A 22,816-nucleotide genomic window follows, 5' to 3' on the forward strand; every position below is an offset into this window, starting at 1 on the left:
ATTTATAAACTTCAGATATAAGTCACTGTGTCCGGAAACTTGGCCAAACTGGGATGGACGAGCTGCTGATGGAGTGGGGGTGCTGGTGAAATGCCTAAATTATAAACCAGAAGAATTCAAAATGGGCAGGTGAGTGACCTCTAATCTCCTCCACACACCTTCCCCTATATATACCCTGTCTCCCCAGCTCTTTACTTTTCCATGTTTCTCTTCCTTATATTTGTCATCCATTCCAGTGCACAGTCACTGTCATGTACATGCATAGTAACATAGTAGATGACTGCAGAGGTGCCCACCTCTACCACCGGCTGCCTTTCAGGTGCTGTGGAGGACTTGCAGCTCATCTGCATATCCTTACAGCCTTCTCCTGGGAGACACCCAGGTCCACCCCGATCCACTCAGGGCTTCCGCTCTAGGTGCCGCGCGCCTAATGGCGCGTGGGGCATTTTTTCTCTTTCTATCTAATCTTTTTCCAGTTGCTAAAGTACCTTAATCGTTTATGGCCCCTATTCACATTCTCTTCCTAGCTCTGTCCCTTCCTAATCTTTTCCCTCACCCCCTTCCTCTCTCCACTACAGGAACTCACTTCCCATCCATTGACTTCATCACCTCACCTTCTCTCCTACCCTCTTCCTCCCTCTTGGCTTTTAATCTCCGTCTCTTTCTTCCCTCCATTTTGCCTTCCCCATTCCACCTAAATACATCTCGCCTTCGATGCCTTCGTGGCCACACCTCTCCTACTCTCCTCCGCTCTCTTTTACTCCTTCTCTTACTCTCAGCTGGTGACATCAATCCCAATCCTGGCCCTCCTCACCAACTATTATCCAAACTCTACAGATCTCACCATGACCTCTCTAACCTCATCTCTATTCCTCTACTCCCCTCCTCTTCTCTGCCCTTCTCTTGCGCCCTATGGAATGCCCGCTCTATCTGTAACAAACTCCCCTATATCCAGGACCTCTTTATCTCGCGTCACCTCCATCTGCTCGCCATAACAGAAACCTGGCTCTGCCCTGATGACTCTGCTTCAGTCGCAGCCCTGTGCCATGGCGGTTATCTATTTTCACATACTCCTCGCCCTGCTGGCCGTGGGGGCGGTGTTGGACTACTTCTCTCTCCCTCCTCCAGATTTCAACCCCTTCTTCCACCTCAATCTCACTGTTTTTCCTCCTTTGAAGTCCACTCTATCCGCCTTTTCTCTCCTCTGCCTCTTCGAATAGCGGTCATTTATCGTCCCCCTGATAAGTCCCTTTCATCCTTTCTCAGTGACTTTGACGCCTGGCTTGCCTTCTTCCATGATCCTTCCTCCCCCTCTCTCATCCTTGGTGACTTTAATATTCCTGCTAATGATCCTTCCAACTCTTATATTTCCAAGTTACTCGCTTTAACGTCGTCCTTTAATCTCCAACTATGCTCCACCTCCCCCACTCATCAAAATGGTCACTGTCTTGATCTCATCTTCTCCTCCAACTGTTCACCTTCTAGTTTCCTTGCCTCTGATCATCCCTCCTCTGATCACCATCTTATAACTTTCACACTTAAATCTCCTCCCTCCCAGTCCCGTCCTATCCTATCTAATTTATCTAGGAATCTTCACGATATTGACCCTTCATCTCTATCCTCCCATGTTTCAAACCTCCTCTCTACTGTGGCACCATCCACGTCTGTCAACGAGGCTGTTTCTTCTTACAACAATACTCTATCCTCTGCCTTAGACACTCTTGCACCTTTGATGACCCGCCCTGTAAGGCGTACAAAACCCCAACCTTGGCTGACTTCTAATATCCGCTACCTACGTTCCTGTACCCGCTCCGCCGAACGCCTCTGGCGGAAATCTCTGGCCCTTGCTGATTTCTTACACTTTAAGTTCATGCTGACCTCCTTCCAATCTGCTCTTTTACGTGCCAAACAGGATTATTATATCCAACTGACCAACTCTCTTGGCTCTAATCCTCGCCTTCTCTTCACCACATTGAACTCTCTCCTCAATGTGCCCCCTCCCCCAACTCCCCCTTCATTATCTCCTCAGACCCTTGCTGAATTCTTTCACAACAAGGTTCAAAAGATAAACCTTGCTTTCTCTACCTCACCACCTCTCCCTCCACTAGTCCGCTCCCCTCTCTCTCCTTCCCCTCATTCCCTTTCCTCCTTTCCTGAAGTTACTATTGAGGAACTTACACTTCTCCTTTCTTCCTCAAAATGTACCACCTGTTCCTCTGATCCCATTCCCACCCACCTTCTTAATGCCATCTCTCCTACTCTTATTCCTTTTATCTGTCACATTCTCAACCTCTCACTTTCCACTGCGACTGTCCCTGCTGCCTTTAAACATGCTGTGGTCACACCTCTCCTTAAGAAGCCTTCACTTGACCCTACTTGTCCCTCTAATTACCGACCCATCTCCCTCCTTCCTTTTCTCTCCAAATTACTTGAGCGTGCTGTTCACCGCCGCTGCCTTGATTTTCTCTCCTCACATGCTATTCTTGACCCATTACAATCTGGTTTTCGCCCTCTCCACTCAACCGAAACTGCGCTTACTAAAGTCTCCAATGACCTATTACTGGCTAAATCCAGAGGTCAATATTCCATCCTCATTCTTCTTGATCTTTCCGCTGCTTTTGACACTGTCGATCACAGCATACTTCTCGATACCCTGTCCTCACTTGGATTCCAGGGCTCTGTCCTTTCCTGGTTCTCTTCCTACCTCTCCCTCCGCACCTTTAGTGTTCACTCTGGTGGATCCTCTTCTACTTCTATCCCTCTGCCTGTCGGCGTACCTCAGGGTTCTGTTCTTGGTCCCCTCCTCTTTTCTATCTACACTTCTTCCCTTGGTTCATTAATCTCATCCCATGGCTTTTCCTACCATCTCTATGCTGATGACTCCCAAATCTACCTTTCTACCCCTGATATCTCACCTTGCATCCAAACCAAAGTTTCAGTGTGCTTGTCTGCCATTGCTGCCTGGATGTCTCAACGCCACCTGAAATTAAATATGACCAAAACCGAGCTTCTCATTTTCCCCCCCAAACCCACCTCCCCGCTCCCCCCATTTTCTATTTCTGTTGATGGCTCTCTCATTCTCCCTGTCTCCTCAGCTCGAAACCTTGGGATCATCTTTGACTCTTCTCTCTCCTTCTCTGCTCATATCCAGCAGACCCGCCAAGACCTGTCGTTTCTTTCTTTACAACATCCGTAAAATCCGCCCCTTTCTTTCCGAGCACTCTACCAAAACCCTCATCCACACCCTTGTCACCTCTCGTTTAGACTACTGCAATCTGCTTCTTGCTGGCCTCCCACTTAGTCACCTCTCCCCTCTCCAGTCGGTTCAAAACTCTGCTGCCCGTCTCATCTTCTGCCAGGGTCGCTTTACTCATACTACCCCTCTCCTCAAGACCCTTCACTGGCTCCCTATCCGTTTTCGCATCCTGTTCAAACTTCTTCTACTAACCTATAAATGTATTCACTCTGCTGCTCCCCAGTATCTCTCCACACTCGTCCTTCCCTACACCCCTTCCCGTGCACTCCGCTCCATGGATAAATCCTTCTTCCATATCATCAAGCTGATCAATCCATAGACTGGTGGGTTGTGTCCATCTACCAGCAGGTGGAGATAGAGAGCAAACTTTTGCCTCCCTATATGTGGTCATGTGCTGCCGGAAACTCCTCAGTGTGTTCTCTATCTCAGCAGGTGGTGGTCACACACAGCAGCAGCTCTGGCTAGGCCTCCAAGCCTAATTCTTAGGTTTTGTTGAGTGCCTGGGGTTGAGGGATCTTCTTGAGCAAGTGCAAACCTGGTGGCGCCAGGTCCCTCCTTTTCTCCCCCCTCCCGCTGGCTCCGTTTAAAAAAAAAAAAAAAAAATTTTGAACGTCCTTAAAGGCGTTTATTTCGACGTTTATTTAAACGTTTATTGCAGCTACTCACTGGGACACCAGGTCGTTACAGCTCGGAGCGGAAAGCAGGTAATTTTTACCTTTTTATAGCGGGCAGGGGGTTCCCCGATTGTTTCTCCACGTGGCATATGGCGTCGGAGGGCGAGGGCGCAAAGAGTCGCTCCCCGGATCGCTTGAGCGCTTCTAGAGGGGATGCGGGGGTCTTAAAGCCTGATTCGCCCTTGTTGGGTGACAGTTTCGTGACCGATGAATGTCCCGGTCCTTCATCCGGCGTGGCGGTTTTTCCCGCCATAAACGCCCATCCCCCGCTCCTCGCCTCCGCCATCTTGGCCGGCCACGCGGCTCGGACGGCTTCTTCTTGGGCCGCCCTTGAGGTTGGAGACATTAATGCCATGAACGCCCTTAATTTGGGCGACGGCACAAAAGCGGCTAAAGTTAAGCGCCGTTCTTCCCGCGCGGCTCCTTCGCGGAGTGTCGCGCCGGACGCCATTTTGGATGCGCAGCATGTCTCTCCCCCGCTCTTGCGAGCGCCGGTTGAGGGTGCGTCTAGGGCTGTAGCCCAGGCTGCGGAAGTGCACAGTCTGGGGGGTTTCTCCCCCGAGTTTGTTTTGCTGCTGCATCAGGCCTTCCTTATGCAAAACGCTGCCCCTGCTCCCTCGTCTGGTAAAGAGGTTGAGGTTCCCAGAGGTAAACGCCCTCGGGTTGATTCCCAGGCCTTGGAGGACTTTGTCTCCTCCGATGTAGATGAGGGCAGCGTATCTGAGTTCTCCCAACGGTCCTTTGCGGATTCCTTGGAGGAAACGGATCCCCGCTCGGTTGGAGCGGATGACCCCTCTGCAGCGCAGCTTTTTAGCTCAGAGGATTTGCCCAAACTGTTAGTGCAGGCCATGGGCATTTTGAAGATTCCCTCTCCGGAGGACGGCTCTCCCTCAGCCCCTATTGGCTCTGCCATTATGCTAGGGACGAAGCGCCCGCCTAGAACCTTCCACGTGCATGATGCCATGCACACCTTAATTTCGGCTCAATGGGATGTCCCGGAAGCGAGCCTTAAAGTGGCTAGGGCTATGTCCCGCCTCTATCCTTTGCCTGAAAGTGAACGTGAGACCTTTCTGTGGCCTACCGTGGATTCTTTAATCACTGCGCTGACTAAGAAAACGGCGTTGCCGGTGGAAGGTGGCACGGCCCTAAAGGACGCCCAAGACAGAAGATTGGAGGCGGCCTTAAGGTCGTCCTTTGAGGCGGCTGCTTTAAGTTTGCAGGCCTCAGTTTGCGGCTCCTATGTGGCCAGGGCGTGCCTGACTATGGTGCAGCGGGCTTCCCCCTCGGATCATTCCTTGGGGGCTGATTGGCCGGCCCTGGAATCGGGCTTAGCCTTTTTGGCAGACTTGCTGTATGATGTCTTGAGGGCCTCTGCTAAAGGCATGGCTCAGACAATCTCTGCGCGGCGGTGGCTTTGGCTGAAGCATTGGTCTGCTGACCACGCCTCTAAATCCCGCCTGGCTAGATTGCCTTTTAAGGGCAAGCTGCTCTTTGGGGTCGAGCTGGACAAAATCGTGACCGATCTCGGCACGTCTAAGGGCAAGAAGTTACCAGAGGTCAGGGCTCGGGCTAGTACTCGTCCCGGTACCTCCAGAGGACGGTTTCAGGAAGCCCATCGGTACCGCCCGGGCAGGTCGGGCTCCTCTGCCCCCTCTTCCTTTAAGAGGAATTTCTCCCCCAAGCAGCATTCCTTTCGCAGAGATCGCCGTCCCGGAGGTGCTCCCTCTGGTCCTCCCCCAGGGTCTCGTACCCAATGACGGGGCCTTGGTCCACGCCCCAGTGCAGATTGGAGGACGGCTGTCCTCGTTTTTGGGCGAGTGGACCACTATAACTTCAGACGCTTGGGTGCTGGAAGTCATCAGAGACGGCTACAAGCTAGAGTTCTGCCGACCCTTAAAAGACGGGTTTGTTCTCTCTCCCTGCAAGTCTACGGTCAAAGCTGTGGTAGTGCAGCAGACCTTGGACAATCTGATCCGCCTGGGGGCGGTCGTTCCGGTGCCAGAAAATCAGCTTGGCAAGGGACGTTACTCCATTTACTTTGTGGTACCAAAGAAAGGAGGTTCTGTACGGCCTATCCTCGACCTCAAAGGGGTCAATCGGGCCTTGAAAGTTCGGCACTTTCGCATGGAGACCCTCCGCTCTGTTATAGCGGCAGTGAAGGCAGGAGAGTTCCTGGCATCCTTGGACATCAAGGAAGCGTACTTGCATATTCCCATCTGGCCTCCTCATCAACGCTTTCTGCGTTTTGCAGTACTGGGCCGACACTTCCAGTTCAGAGCCCTCCCGTTCGGGTTGGCTACTGCTCCGCGGACCTTCTCCAAAGTAATGGTGGTCATCGCGGCCTTCCTGAGGAAGGAAGGAGTACAAGTCCATCCTTATCTGAACGATTGGTTGATCCGAGCCCCCTCTTATGCAGAGTGCGGCAAAGCTGTGAACCGGGTGGTTGCTCTTTTGAGCTCCCTGGGTGGATCATCAACTGGGAGAAAAGCCAGCTGCGCCCGACTCAGTCCCTGGAGTATCTGGGAGTTCGATTCGACACCCAAGTGGGCAGAGTGTTCCTGCCAGACAATCGGATTGTCAAGCTTCAGGCTCAGGTGGACCAGTTCCTAGTAGCCTCTCCTCTTCGGGCTTGGGACTATGTGCAGCTGTTGGGCTCTATGACGGCCACGATGGAAGTAGTGCCCTGGGCCAGGGCTCATATGAGACCACTACAGCAATCTCTGCTGCAGCGCTGGACTCCGATGTCGGAGGATTATGCTGTGCGCCTTCCCTTGGACCCAGCAGTGCGCAACGCGCTGAGCTGGTGGACGCAGACAGTCAAGTTGTCTGCAGGAATGCCTCTGGTGACCCCGGAGTGGATTGTCGTCACGACAGACGCCTCTTTGACGGGCTGGGGAGCCCACTGCTTGGGAAGGACAGCGCAGGGGCTCTGGTCTCCTGCAGAGGCAAAGTGGTCTATCAACCTCCTGGAACTCAGAGCCATTCGGTTGGCGCTGCTGGAGTTCATCCCGGTACTGGCGTTGAAGGCAGTACGGGTCCTGTCGGACAATGCCACGGCTGTGGCCTATGTCAACCGCCAGGGAGGTACCAAGAGCGCCCCTCTAGCCAAGGAGGCTATAAATCTATGCCAGTGGGCGGAAGCGAACCTGAAGCAGCTGTCAGCGGCCCACATTGCCGGAGTCATGAATGTCAAGGCGGTCTTTCTCAGTCGCCATACCTTGGAGCCCGGAGAGTGGCAGCTATCTGCTCAGGCGTTCTTGGACATCACGAAGCGCTGGGGCCAGCCGAGCCTAGATTTGATGGCGTCATCGGCCGATTGCCAAGTGCCGCGCTTTTTCAGCAGAGGACGGGACCCTCGATCCCTGGGAGTAGATGCTCTTCTCCAACAGTGGCCGACACAAGAGCTTCTCTATGTGTTCCCGCCCTGGCCCATGTTGGGCAGGGTGCTAGACCGGGTGGCAAGCATCCAGGCAGGGTAATCCTGGTGGGTCCGGATTGGCCCAGACGTCCCTGGTATGCGGACTTGATCAGGCTCTCAGTCGACGATCCTCTGCGGCTGCCAGTGGAGCAGGGCCTGTTACATCAGGGTCCCGTGGTGATGGAGGATCCCTCCCCCTTTGGTCTTACGGCCTGGCTATTGAGCGGCAGTGTCTGAGAAAGAAGGGCTTCTCAGACAAGGTCATCGCCACTATGCTGAGAGCGAGGAAGCGCTCTACTTCTACTGCTTACGCCAGGGTTTGGCGTATCTTTGCAGCGTGGTGTGAAGCAGGCTCACTTTCTCCCTTCACTGCTCCAATTTCTTCAGTGTTGGCGTTCCTGCAAGAAGGTCTGGAGAGAGGCCTGTCGCTCAGTTCCCTGAAAGTTCAGGTAGCGGCTCTGGCTTGCTTCAGGGGCCGCCTGAAGGGTGCTTCCCTGGCTTCGCAGCCAGATGTGGTGCGCTTTCTCAAGGGAGTTAATCACCTGCGCCCTCCTCTGCACTCAGTGGTGCCTGCGTGGAATCTCAACCTGGTGCTAAGAGCATTGCAGAAGCCGCCTTTTGAACCCTTGTCGAGGGCATCTCTGAAAGACCTGACGTTGAAAGCAGTCTTTTTGGTGGCTATCACTTCAGCCAGAAGAGTTTCCGAGCTCCATGCACTCTCATGTCGAGAGCCTTTTCTGCAGTTCACTGAGGCAGGAGTGACTATTCGCACAGTGCCTTCCTTCCTGCCCAAGATTGTTTTTCGCTTCCATGTGAATCAGCAGCTCTGTCTCCCTTCCTTTCGTAGGGAGGTCTACCCAGAGGAATACTCTGATCTCAATTTCTGGATGTGAGACGAGTCCTCATCAGATACTTGGAAATGACCAATGATTTCTGGAAATCGGATCATCTGTTTGTCCTGTTTACAGGTCCTCGTAAGGGTCTGCAGGCTTCTAAGCCTACAGTGGCAAGATGGGTCAAGGAAGCCATTGCAGCGGCTTAGGTGGCCGCGGGGAAGGCCCATACCTTTGCCAGGCATTACCGCTTGACTGTGGCTGCTCGGGCGGAGGCCCGGTTTGGAGCTTCAGTGTTGCGGTCAGGGATTTCTATGTCCCGCCCTGGGTGAGTACTGCTTCGGTACATCCCACCAGTCTATGGATTGATCAGCTTGATGATATGGAAGGTAAAATTATGTATCATACCTGATAATTTTCTTTCCATTAATCATAGCTGATCAATCCATAGCCCCTCCCAGATATCTGTACTGTTTATATTCTGGTTGAATTTTAGGTTCAAGTTTAGCCTTCAGTTACTTCAGGAGGACTTCGTGTTCAAGTTCTTCTTTCACTTGGATTCTTCAAGAGTTGAGACGAGTTTGTGTTACAGTGAGCTGCTGCATTCCTCTCCCCTCCGTTTTACGGGGCTGGATTGAGATTTAAATTCTGCCGGCACTCCCTCCCGCTTCGTGCGGCTGTAGGGCAGCTTTGTACCCCTCCCGCTTCGGCGGTGTTAGGGTCAGTCAGCTCCTCCCGCGGTTGCGGTTGCAGGATAAGCCAGATCCCCCCGCATCGGCTGGACGGATTCCCCTCCCCCACTTGTGTGGGGATGAGCTGGGTTAATTCCCCTCCCCTGTTTCGGTGGTGGTGAGCTGGGCAGAGTGTCCCTTCGTGGGTGTAATTCTCTAAGTGCTGAGTCCTGCGGATGGAGCTTTGATATCGACATACTGAGGAGTTTCCGGCAGCACATGACCACATATAGGGAGGCAAAAGTTTGCTCTCTATCTCCACCTGCTGGTAGATGGACACAACCCACCAGTCTATGGATTGATCAGCTATGATTAATGGAAAGAAAATTATCAGGTATGATACATAATTTTACCTTATCTGTTCCCTTCTCCACTACTGCCAACTCCAGACTTCGCGCCTTCTTTCTCGCTGCACCCTACGCCTGGAATAAACTTCCTGAGCCCCTACGTCTTGCCCCATCCTTGGCCACCTTTAAATCTAGACTGAAAGCCCACCTCTTTAACATTGCTTTTGACTCGTAACCACTTGTAACCACTCGCCTCCACCTACCCTCCTCTCTTCCTTCCCGTTCACATTAATTGATTTGATTTGCCTACTTTATTTATTTTTTGTCTATTAGATTGTAAGCTCTTTGAGCAGGGACTGTCTCTCTTCTATGTTTGTGCAGCGCTGCGTATGCCTTGTAGCACTATAGAAATGCTAAACAGTAGTAGTAGTAGAAAGACCTGCACGGTCCATCCAGTCTGCCCAACAAGATACTCATATGTGCTACTTTTTGTGTATACCTGACCTTGATTTGCATCTGCCATTTTCAGGGGGCAGACCGTAGAATCTGCCCAGCACTAGCCCCGCCTCCCAACCACCGGCTCTGCCATCCAATCTCCGCTAAGCTTCTGAGGATCCATTCCTTCTGAACAGGATTCCTTTATGTTTATCCCACGCATTTTTGAATTCCGTTACCGTTTTCATCACCACCTCCCACGGGAGGGCATTCCACATATTCACCACTCTCTCTGTGAAAAAATGCTTCCTGACATTTTTCTTGAGTCTGCCCCCTCCCTTCAATCTCATTTCATGTCCTCTAGTTCTGCCGCCTTCCCATCTACGGAAAAGGTTTGTTTGCGGATTAATACCTTTCAAATATTTGAATGTCTGTATCATATCACCCCCGTTTCTCCTTTCCTCCAGGGTATACATGTTCAGGTCAGCAAGTCTCTCCTTATTTTCTGTTCACTATATTCCTCATAAAGCTCAGTGTTAGTGATGTCACATTTGTCTCTCTTCCCTTTGCTTCATCAGATTAGGTTTGGGTGTAAAAGATCTCTTTACTCTGAAGAGTGTGTTTGGCCTTTGATGACCATCATGTGAGAGTATGGGTGGGGTTTTCTTATGTGCCTCAAGAGCTTTTCTTTGAGGAAGATGTTCTTTCAGGCTTCTTCCATTATATTCAATCACTGGTGATTCTTGACAGTTCCACTCAGTTTGAACTAATTAAAGTACTTGACTCATGAATCACAACGTCAGTTCTGTTGACCCATGTCTGGTACTTGTTGTTTAGCTTTCTGTTATTTTCTATTGATGAATCTGCAACTTGAAGAAATGTTCACAATTTTTATTTTGCATTTCCTAATTGTATATCATGGCCCAAAAAGTAAGCTTGAAGAGGTATTTGACATTCTTGCAGAAGATGTTGCTCATGGATCATGATACCAGGTACTACAAGGTCTGAGTTGGTGACCAACATCTCTCTTTCTGTGACTTCTGTTATAAAAATGTTATTGAGCATTGTTCTGGTCTAGTAGGAAAGGTTCTGCACTTTCCTGTCTGATGAAGAAAGCACTGGGAGTTGATCACTTACACTGGTGGTTCAAATCAGTCCTTGCACATTCAATATCTTGATCCAGTATTAGACCTTGAAAAGGGACAAGTCATGTTCCCCCTTCTCATCAAAGTTCAAAAACTCAACTCTTGAGTTGAAGAGATGAGCACTGAGCCTCAGGCATAGGCTCTCTTATTTGACTCATGCCTTAAACAGCTCAGACATGGTGGATGTGCTTCATGCCTCAGAGTGGCCACATATAGGCCATGCCTATTCTCCAAGGGCCTGACACTCTGCTTTGCAGCCTGCCTTTGTTGTCTGTGATCTAAAGATTAGAGGGATTTGATCAATGCATCGAGTGCACAGATACAAAAGCACCTCTGATTTATGAGTGTGTTGAGTGATCTGCTTCTGGTAACATATTGTGGGGAGTACTGACCCAGATTGGCACAGGTGCAGAAAACAATCATGACTGTGTTACACCAAGCTCTTTGATGCCAAGTAAGATTACTATTAGATTGTGTCCAGATTGGCTCCCTCTCTTTACTCCTCAGCCCCTTAAAGATTCAGAGTCTAAGGAGTCTTTGTGCTTGGATGCTGACTTGTCTGTTGAAAGATGCTGAAGAATATTCCTACATACTTTCCTTTAGAGTCCTTTCCAGACCTCCCATCAGGGTTCTCTACAACCAGCAAGAAATTTGCTCTCCACCGGAGGAAAGTATCTACCTTTGTTTTATTTAGACAAATGGTTCCCAAACGTGTCCTGCTGGATCCCTACCCAATTGGGTTTTCAAGATATTACCATGCAGATTGATTTCATGCATAGTCATCGTTGATATCTTAAAAACCTGACTGGCTGGCGATACCCTTTGACAGGCTTGAGAACCACTAAATTGGAGGCCGGCTAAGGCCGGCGCAGGGCACCATTAATTGGTCTCGTAGAGTGCATCCATGGAGCTGGTGGCAATGCTTAGTTGATTCCGATTCTGTACTGCAGGACATTCAGAAGAGGATATGTAAATGCACCTGCATAGTGCTGCTCCTTAAGAAGGTGAACATGAATTCAGCTGTATCAACCTCGCACATCAGTGTGTGGTGGTTGAATCTGTTTTCAAGAGGTCCAAAAAATCCGAAAACACATGCATCTGTTCCATTTGCTACAAGTTAAAGTATTTTGACAGTATTGGAAAGCAATCTTCTCATATCATTGACTATCTTGTCTATTTGGTTAGCTGTCTCGTTTTGTTCTGTTTAATACTCCAAAGAAGCTAGAGGGGGAGGGGTGTCAGATGCAGCTAGTCTATTTAAGCCTGCATGCCACTGGCATGTGCAGAACAGCAGGGTTGTGGGTGTCAGATTTCAGGTATGTGTAAAGGAGTGTGGTAGCCGTGTTAGTCCACTCTTAAGGTTATCAATAGAAATCAAACAAAATAAAACATGGAAAAGAAAATAAGATGATACCTTTTTTATTGGACATAACTTAATATATTTCTTGATTAGCTTTCGAAGGTTGCCCTTCTTCGTCAGATCGTGTAAGAAAGGCTTATGGATATCATGCCCAAGCAATTTGTAAAAAAGGTGAAAGAGACTGTGGACGTATTAAGGACTATAGAACCAATTACCAGACTCTGTGTCAACCTCTAAACACACCTGCTGCACCGTGGAAGTTTCAGAATGAATTTCAAAAGTAACAGCTTTTTATTTATCATCTTGCTTATAATCACAGGGGTTCAAGACCTTACTGGCATGAGCAAAAGCACTCAGTCCTTCACTGCTATCCAGTGAAAACTAGAGTTGAATTTTTGACTGGCTCCAAAGAAAATGGTTAGTCTTCCTGTCAACTTGCTAGCTCCCCTCTCCTAAGATGGTGACTGATGTTTTTGCCAGCTGTTGGCCTTTTGTATCATTGGACAGCTGGGCTTTTTGGATAGTCAAAGGCAATTACAAAAGTCTGCCATCTGGAAAATCCTCCAGTTTGCCCTCCCAAAAGGCAATCAGATAATCTACTAGACCCTGTCAGGTCACACATTTCCTCCCTTTTGAAGGCCCAGCTGAATCTAGCCTGTACTACTGCAGGAAGGATGATTGAAGGAGATAGATACTTAAAATTCAAGATGGTTTTCCTAGGCATTATTCTTCCACTTCTAAATAAGAGACTGACCATCTTCTATGGACTTGAAAGAAGCATATTCCCACATATGAATATATTATTTCCGATTTATATTAAGTAGAGGAGTGTGGTAGCCGTGTTAGTCCACTCTTAAGGTTATCAATAGAAATCAAACAAAATAAAACATGGAAAAGAAAATAAGATGATACCTTTTTTTATATTAGAAGCAGAGCACTTCCAGTAGTAGTCTGCCTTTTGGTCTAGCATTCAGTGTGTGGGCTCTCACCAAATGTCTGCTCCTATCATGCTGTATATATACACAAGCTGGGAATGCCTACTGGATTCATTATTTGTCGCTGCACATGTACAGGATAATGTTATTTCTCCAAGGACAAGCAGGCTGCTTGTTCTCACTGATGGGTGACGTCATCGGCAGCCCCAGGACCGGAATTCTCCCTAGAAACAAAGAGTTTGCTAGCCTTGCATCGCGCATGCGCGTCCGTCTTCCCGCCCGAACGCGAGCGTGCTCCTCAGTCTTGTTTTTTCCGCGGCTCGGGATGCTGCTTCACTGCCGTTCTCTGCCCTAGAGACCCCTCGCTGCGGTTTTACGGACTCCCCGTGAGTTTTTTTGCTGATTTTCGGCTATTTTTGCTTTCGCGACCTTTTGTTTCATTTAAAAAAAAAAGTTTTTTGATCCCAACAAGAGGTGAGTGGCTTTAGGGAAATGCACCTTATCCAATTGGCTAGCAGATTGCATTTCCTTCACTTATGCCCAGGCTGGGCTGACTCTTGAGGGTCATGTCATGGCTCATAATGTTCGAGCCATGGCTGCGTCAGTGGCCCACTTGAAGTCAGCCACTATTTAGGAGATTTGCAAAGCTGCGACGTGGTCATCTGTCCACACATTCACATCTCATTACTGCCTACAGCAGGATACCCGATGCAACAGTCGGTTTGGGCAGTCGGTGCTGCAGAATCTGTTTGGGGTTTAGAATCCAACTCCTCCCCCCTAGGCCCATTTTTGTTCTGTTCCAGGCTGCACTCTCAGTTAGTTGGATAAGTTAGGTCAATCTCAGTTATGTCCTCGCCGTTGCGAGGCCCAATTGACCAATGTTTGTTGTTTTGAGTGAGCCTGAGGGCTAGGGATACCCCATCAGTGAGAACAATCAGCCTGCTGTCCTCGGAGAATACCTTCTACTGGTATGTAGCTATTGCTGTCAAGGAGCACAGGTGTATATGTTGCACTTATTTCATAAAGAAGACGTATACCTTTTTTTATAAAGTTATCTCCGGGGGGAAGTAGGGGCACAGCACACATACGCCTGTTTGAAGGCAGTTTTAGTTATGTGCAGATATGTGTCCATAAGAATTGGTGTGTAACTTTTAAAAATATGTGCTTGATAAAGTTTCTTAGGTAACTACCAAGCAGAATGCCTATACAGCCCAAGACCTCTGCCACCCAACATCACACACACACACACACACATACTTACCGCATTTACTTCCAGCCCAGCTGCTAAATTGAAATTGAGGCTCATTGAAATGTTAAAAAAATACTGAGATTTTCTAAGGCAAGTGGTGCATTTAAGTTCTTATTGGGGGTAATCCCTGGTTTGAGGCGGTGAAGGGATCTGATGTTTACATATGGAGACTACACATAGACTAAAATTCCTTGGTTAGGTTTCTGTTATAGTGCTACCCTAGCCTGCAGCTGCTATGGGAGTGGTAAAAAAAAAAAGACAGCATGGCCCTGTCTTAAGGGAGACAAGTGTCACATAACTAAAATCAAATTGCAGCAATTCCTTATTAACTCTAGGTTGCAAATAATATAGGTAATTGTTTTGAAAATTCACAGAGTTCATTCACTTTTTCTTTGAAAGATACAGTGCTCTAGTTCAAGACCAGAAAGTGTAGGTTGCTCTAGAGTAGTGTGTAATACTACTCTCAAAGAACAATTATAGGCAAGTAATTATTTTTCTCTGTTTAATGCCTTCACCTTGTGACTACTGCTGAGTGTGTTTGATCACTTCTTACTCCTTCCTCCAATCTCACTCTTAAGGCCTGGTGTGAATGAAATGACTTTCTGATCTCATCTTCCCCAAGCCCTATCCTTAGTTGATGACAGGGTGTTAGTGTAGTAGTGATGTACCCCATCATTTTGGCCTTACTCTAGTTCTTGATATTACCCATATTCTTCATTTCCAGGACAAAGATTTTATCCGCTTTCCAAAGACTCTGTTTGCAACAGAAGATTCCTTAGAAGAACGGAAGCAGAGTTTGGGTGAGCATAACAGGCTTATCTGTGAGGGAAAACGATTGTGAATTTCTAACTACTATTTAGGACATGGCATGTGGGTAACAGCACCCTCTTTGAAGGGTAAATAATGTTGATTGTGGAGGTCAAGCTGTAAAATTATGGTAAACAAAAAGTAGAAATCTATTTATTTGCATCACTTTCATCAAGGATTTCTTTGTTTTCATTGTGAACATTACAAATATATCGCATGGTACAAAAAAAAAAGCCCATTACATCTACAACTTAATATAGAGCTTTTATACATCAGCTATACCATCTCTCTCTGAACTAATTTTATTAAGAAACATGCCATTTAATACTTTTAAAGTTGCTTTGTCTATAAAACATGAAAATTTAACACTTTGATTAATAACAGTGCTGAAGTTTTCCTCCCCCATTCAGTATCCTCCTTCCCCCATCGCTCCCCTTGAAGAATTTCTTTAATGTATCATTCAATAATATTTCTGACCCATTCTTTTAGCCAGAGAAACTTCTGACAGTCAGTCGCTCCTCACACCTCACCTCTTGACAACCAATGTAGCACCTAGACACAACCGAAATCTTATCACTTGATTGATTAACCTCTTTGCTATTAGTGAACAAGCACTATCACTTCTATCCTTATATCGAACATGGTCTCTCCATAGTCGATGACACACTGTATGTTATAATCCAATCATCACTCAGGAACCTTCATGCAATACAATAATTTATTCTTCTCTACCATGTATGTATGCACATGGTATATATATATATATACACCATGAACTGTTCCATGTATGTTATGTTCCATCTATGTTACCATGTATGTATTCACCTTAACGCAACACCATTTGTAATTCTATTACCCAGAAATGGCAACCGCCATTACGGCAAATGTAAACCACATTGAGCCTGCAAATTGGTGGGAAAATGTGGGATGCAAATGTTACAAATAAATAAATAAATCCTGGCACTCAAGAGCTACTGAGCCTACTCAATATATTTTCTCTAGTGCCTTTATTGCTTGCTTGTTCAGTGTTCTCAAGACTGTTGCACCAGAAAATGTATTTCTTTTGCTTAATATTTCAGCCACCTCTATCCAGGCCACATGGAGAGGATTTCATCGGCGCCAGAAGTTTCTGCATATGAAACGTTCTGGTAAGAAAATAGGGGTGTTCAAGCCCAACATTTTTGCTTTGTTTAGTTTCCCATGTTGTTAACCTGTAATTTGATTGACTGATCAATTTATTTCCATTTTAGGGGCAGTCTCACAAAGAGTGCACAGTCTTTTCAACAGGGGGAGGGGGGGTCTAAATTTCAGGGTTTTAGGCTAAAACAGCATGAAACAAAGGAAAATGTTGACATTTATCTGTTGTTTGAAACAAATGCACATCTCTAATAAGGAATGATAGTACAGAGGTCTAGTAGCAGTATCGGTGCTGAAGAAAACTGGAGTCTTTGTAGGTTGTGTTAGCATTCAAAGGACCAGCAATAAAGTTGTCATGGTACATGAGCTTTTGAGATCACATAGGTCCCGTCTTTCGTTTTTGTTGCTTCTTGAAAAAGATATTCCAGACTACTGAGACTCATGTAAGGCAATGAATGTTGTGAATGATCAAAGTAATTTCTTTGTATACTGAACAACATGAATATAGCATTTATATTTTTTATTTCTTTTTCATAAGCAATTCTTATCCAATCATGGTGGCGTGGAACAGTTGATCGCAGAAAAGCTGCTAAAAGGAAGTGGGCTGTGGAGACCATTCGCCGGTGTGTATTTTTTCTGTGTCTAGAATTTATTTTATTTATTTATTTAAAACTTTCTGCTCTGCCTACAACTAAGCATAGTACAAATAATGTGCATAATAAAAACAATACAAAAATGAACTACACATCATCATACAGATCCCACAAAGACCATGCTCTTCTTTCTTTATAAGTAGACATAAATAGATCTCTGTTGTCCAGGATTATTGGTTATCTGGAGAGGCTGAGATCTGCCTGCCTGAGAGTGCTGTCCAGATGTTGAACAGAGCACATCACTTGCTCACCAGAACCCACCGATATATGCAGATTTTGCTTGGGCAGTGCACAGTTCTCCCACATCCTTTCTTAACTTTGCCTGTAAAGTACAGTTGCATTATATTAAATTGTGTACTAATTTCTTATCAGTTGAGCCGTTCAGGATGGAAATCAATGCTAATGATGTTCTAAAAGCCAGAGTACATAAAGGATATTTATTTTATTGTTACATTTGTATCCCACATTTTCCCACCTATTGCAGGTTCAATGTGGCTTACATAGTACCGTAAAGGCGTTTTGCCAATTCTGGTATGAACAAATACAGTGATGTTGTGGTAGAATAAGGTTTGTGTGTACAGGCACATTAGGGAATCATAGAGAGGAAGAGTTATATGTCCATTACGAGCTTTGGTTTTGTTGTGTTGCAGGGTACAGACATTTAAGTTGGGTCGGTAGGGTATGCCTTTTTGAACAGGTTAGTTTTTAATGATTTCCTGAAGTTTAGGTGATCATAAGTTGTTTTCACGGCTTTTGGTAATGCGTTCCATAGTTGTGTGCTTATGTAGGAGAAGCTGGATGCATAGATTGATTTGTATTTGAGTCCTTTGCAGCTTGGGTAGTGGATATTTAGGTATGTTTGTATTGATCCTGTTGTGTTTCTGGTTGGTAGGTCTATGAGGTCTGTCATGTATCCCGGGGCTTCGCCTTAGATAATTTTATGAACCAGGGTGCAGATTTTGAAAGCAATACGTTCTTTGATTGGGAGCCAGTGCAGTTTTTCTCGGCGGGGTTTGGTGCTTTCGAATCGCGTTTTTCCAAATATAAGCCTAGCTGCCGTGTTTTGAGCAGTCTGAAGTTTCTTTATAATTTGTTCTTTGCATCCCGCATAAATTCCGTTGCAGTAGTCTACATGGCTTAGTACCATTAATTGTATCAAGTTGCGAAATGTTTCCCTCGGGAAGAATGGTTTCACACATTTGAGTTTCCACATTGAGTGGAACATTTTCTTTGTTGTAGATTTCACTTGGTTCTCTAGTGTGAGGTTACAGTCGATTGTAACACCGAGAATTTTCAGGCTGTCTGAGATAGGGAGGGCATAATCTGGGGTGTTTATGTTTGTGGGTTTGTTCGTATTGTATTGGGATGAGAGGATGAGGCAGTGTGTTTTTTTCTGTGTTGAGTTTTAGTAGAAATGCGTTTGCCCATGAGTCCATGATATTGAAGCTGAGCTTGATTTCATTGGTGATTTGTCAGATCACATTTGTAAGGAATGTATATTGTGACATTGCATAGATGAAAGGGTTAAGGCCTTGGTTGGATAAGGATTTGGCTAGTGGGGTCATCATTAGGTTGAAAAGGATTGGTGATAGTGGTGATCCTTGAGGTACTCCGCATTCTGCTTTACACAGTGGCGATGTGTTCTAGTGGTTAGGAAACCATTGATCCAACTAAGTATGTGTCCGCCAATCCTGAAATAATCTAGGAGTCTTAGTAGTATTTTATGGTTTACCATGTCGAGCGCACTGGACATGTCGAATTGGAGGAGAAGTATGCTTCTGCCTGTTGCTATTTCCTGCTTGAATTTGGCTAGGAGGGTAATTAGTACTGTTTTAGTGCTATGGAAGGGGCGTTGCCCCTTCTCCTCTTGTTGCTGCTGCTGCACTCTGGTCTCGGTGCTGTCAACTGAGCCCTTGGCTGTTCCCTCACGCCTCCATAACTCCCATGCTCCTGGGGCAGCTCCACCGGACAGTGCTCCCCTTTCCTGCTGCTGTCTGAGGAACCGGTGGGTGGGCGAGGAGGTAGAGCCGGGCGCATGACCGCTTACACACAGCCTGTGCAGTCCCCCGTGGGAGAGGCTCGATCGTCTCTCCCTGCTCTGGGTGGGTGGGTGAGGAGGCAGAGTTGGGCGCGCGGTCACTGTTCCGCGAGCCTCGTTCGATCGACCGTGGGGAGAGGTTTGGATGCCTCTCCCTGCTCTGAAGGCGACAGTGTGCCGTCTGCTGCCTCTTGTGGTCCCACGTGGGGGACAATTCAGATTGGTGCCCGATTAACTCAGCACAAGTTAAGGCAGCTGTTTTGCTTAACTTTATGCAATTGCCATGTCCTATCACAATGCTAACAGTAGAGTTGCTCTTTCTAGAAAAGAGACTGTGAGTTTTGTGCATCAACTGGCTTTTTAAAAAATAGAATAGCTTTAATAAGGATGTTGTGTCAGGGTCAGAATTAAGTTTAGAACATTGGCCTGAACCTCCCCCCCCCCCCCCCCCTTAGAGCATGGGGATTGTTTCTTCTTAGAGAGTGGGATGGGTTTCAAGTGTTAGACATGGATTTAGGGTGCCAAGTGTTGCATTTGCCTAAATTCAGCAATATGTTGTAGCAGAACATACAAGCGGTGGAGCCTTTGTCATGGGAAGCATCCTAGGATGTGTGCCACCATATAAAGGGGCAGCATCCAAGAAAATAGGAAAGCATAACAATTTGACAATTTATTGTAGCAAGTGGGGTTGCCTATATGAGAATGCATTGGAAGTTAGAAATTCAATATCTTCCAGAATAGCTTTGGCTGGTGTCCATTTTCTGAAAAAGATGTAACATTATGCAACATTGAATTTACAACATCTGTGAGAAACTCCATGGAGCTGCTGATCAGGAGTAGCAGTGTTTGGAAAGAAACAGATGTGATGCAACACATGTCATAGTCACATCATACAGATCCACAGCACTGGTCTTGACAGGCGTGTGAAACTAGATTTAAAGGATGTTGAAGAATTTAAAGGCCTGTTAAGAAAAATGAAAATGTCAGACAAACCTGTGAAAGACCCTGAAATACCTGAGTGCATACACAGAGTACACACACATTTACAAATTCTTCAGAGCATGTGTACATAAGAACATCAGAATTACCCTACTGGGTCAACCCATAGGTCCATCTAGCCCAGTATCTTCTTCTAACAGCAGCCAGTCCAGTTAACAAGTACCTGTCAGAGTCCCAAGAAGTAAGAAGATTATATGCTAGTTAATGTCTGAGATAAGTAGTGGCTTTCCCTGGGTCTACCTTAATAAAGGTTTATGAACTTTACCTCCAGAAATTTGTCCAAATTCTTTTTTTAAACCCAGCTAAATAAACTGCTTTTACCACTTGCTCTGACAATGAGTTTCAGAGCTTAACTATATGTTGAGTAAAATATTTTATCTTCATTAATTTATTTATTTATTTTAATGTACACTCGTGTACTACTAGGGATTGCTCTAGGTGTCTTTTTGGAACTTTGACATAGGTGCCTTGCTATAATCTTATCCCAAAGAAAGCTGTAGAAATTTACTAAAAAAAAAAAAGGACTCAAGGAGTCTGAGCTCATCAATGCTTCCTTAGAGTACGGAGTGGTCCAGGAGGACTGGAAAAGGGCGGATGTTGTCCCTCTGCACAAGAGCGGAAGTAAGGAGGGGGTTGGGAATTACAGACCTGTCTGACCTCAGTGATGAGCAAATTAATGGAAATGCTGCAAAAGCAGAGGATTGTTTTTCAAATCGAATGGACTGCAGGACTCAAGTCAACATGGTTTCACAACCCCTAATGGTGCTAATTAACATTGATTGATAGAGTCCAATTGGTGTTAATTGACTCGTTAATTAGGTTGTGCATGCATCTCGAGATCTGGTGTGGATATTTGGGCACCCTTTGTAGAATTTGAGAGCTAATGCTAAGTTGGTGATAATATTACCTGAAAGCAGGAAAAAATGAAAGCTAGTTTGTGAACTCCATGGCAAACTAGGATAAATTGTATGTATATATGGGCAATACACTGGTATTAAAATTAACAAGTGTTGACTTTAATTTCAGGCTGTAGGAGTACAAATATGTAAGGTTGGCATGTAGCTTATTAGGATACAAGTAAAAGTAAGTACAGTGCAATCTGCTTAAGCACAGAAAACAGGCAACAATATGCTTTCACTTTTGGGTTTGCTCTGACTTGCACACATTAGCCTGCACAGGCTTCCTTCTGGGATTTCAGTAGTAAGGGTGGCTTTGTTTTGTGCACTGTTGCCCCAGCATTCAGAGGGAATAGGAAATGACCTCATTAACATCTGTTTGACTACATTTAAATACTATTTGTGCTAATCTTTGGCACGGGCATTGTTGCCCTCTGAGCATTCCACACAGATTAACGGCCGGTGCTAGTCCCGTGCTAATCGGCTCTTAACACTGGTGTTAGGTTCTGAGCATTGGCCCATTAGAGAAGTAAAAAGAAAACAATATGTTGTTGTCTTTAATTGAATTGCTCCCTTTGTTTCAGGTTTATCAAAGGTTTTATTTATCGAAACTATCCCCGCTGCCCAGAAAATGAGTATTTTCTTGATTATATTCGTTATTCGTTCCTGATGACCCTGCGACGTAACTTACCAAAGAGTGTTCTGGACAAGTCTTGGCCGACACCACCCCCATCGCTCATTGAGGTAGGGAAGCATAAACATGGGCTATATCACTACTGCTGGGACTAGAGAGGGAGGGTGATGGAAGCAAATATTTCTTTGCTGAAAGGGTGGTGGATACATGCACTGGCCTCTAAACAGATGCGGTGGAGACAAGAACAGCAATTTAATTCAGAAAAGCCTGAGATAAGAACAGGATCACAAGCATTGAAGTGAGGGAAAAATCAGATCTGCTGGGTCTGTAGTATTGGCACCAGGAATGCAGGTGGGCACACCAGATGTGTTTAATGTTACTTATAATAGAAACAGGCATGGAAGGTTACAGCATTTATCTGTCCTATACTTTCCTATTATGGAGTTCATTTTTATTTTATGAGTTATTGGATATACTAAAATGTTTAATCACATGATTGATCACATAAAGCACCACCTCACATTTCCTCCTGTACAGTGTAAATAGAGTTAGCAGATGTAAATTCTCAAAACTGACATATTTTTAGTTACTAAACTGAAAAAAAAATCATTTATCTAACCTTTGTTGTCTGGTGATTTTATCTGTCTTATCACCTTGTTCCCTCTTCTAGCACAGGTCTGTGCTGTGAACTCTGTTTCTAGGACCTCCTATCGATTCAGTATTTTTTTTCCTCCTTCACTTTCTACCCTATATCCATCTTTCACATTCAACTTCTTTCCGTTTATCTTCTTCCTTCATCTCTTCCCTTCCCTTTCCTTCCCTTTCCTTCCCCTTCTCCTCTATTCATGGTCAGCATCTCCTCTCTTTTCTCTTTCCTTCCTCTCCTTTCCCTTCCATAGACACCATCCCTTCCCCTCCCCTCGATGGGCACCATATCCTCCCATCTCTCTTATTTAACCTTCCCCCTCCTCTCAGGGGCGGAGTTTTGTAAGCTCCCAATATTCAGAACTAACCAGTCTTGTTTAGCATATAAAGAGCTGTCCTATTTTTATATGCTAGCCCATGGCCAGTTAAGTCTGGATATTGACTTACCTGGGCATATGCTAGCCGACTTTTAAAAAGACGGAAATTGAATGTCGAAGCTTGCACAGGGCCTGGCTTTGAATTTCCAGTTTTAGTACTGGTGGCAGACAAAACACTGTCTGCCACCGGCTGAATTATTTCTTGGTTATTTGGAAGGTATATATCTTTAGTGAAACATACATGAAAAGTTTGAGGAATTGAACTCACTCCATCTTTGTGGAATTGCCATTTGAAATATGATTTGAG

At 46.0% G+C, this 22,816-nt stretch overlaps 1 protein-coding gene across 1 annotated transcript in view; it reads left to right on the plus strand.

Annotated features, from left to right (window-relative positions):
• MYO1C (myosin IC) overlaps positions 1-22,816 on the plus strand; it is a 199,566-nt gene that overhangs the window by 152,215 nt on the left and 24,535 nt on the right. The window contains 5 exon segments of the mRNA XM_030222087.1: positions 16-133; positions 15,048-15,123; positions 16,210-16,278; positions 16,806-16,890; positions 21,438-21,597. Of these exon segments, the coding sequence (XP_030077947.1) occupies positions 16-133; positions 15,048-15,123; positions 16,210-16,278; positions 16,806-16,890; positions 21,438-21,597 (508 nt within the window).

The sequence above is a fragment of the Microcaecilia unicolor genome, chromosome 13 (assembly GCF_901765095.1).
Source record: "Microcaecilia unicolor chromosome 13, aMicUni1.1, whole genome shotgun sequence".
NCBI lineage: Eukaryota > Metazoa > Chordata > Amphibia > Gymnophiona > Siphonopidae > Microcaecilia > Microcaecilia unicolor.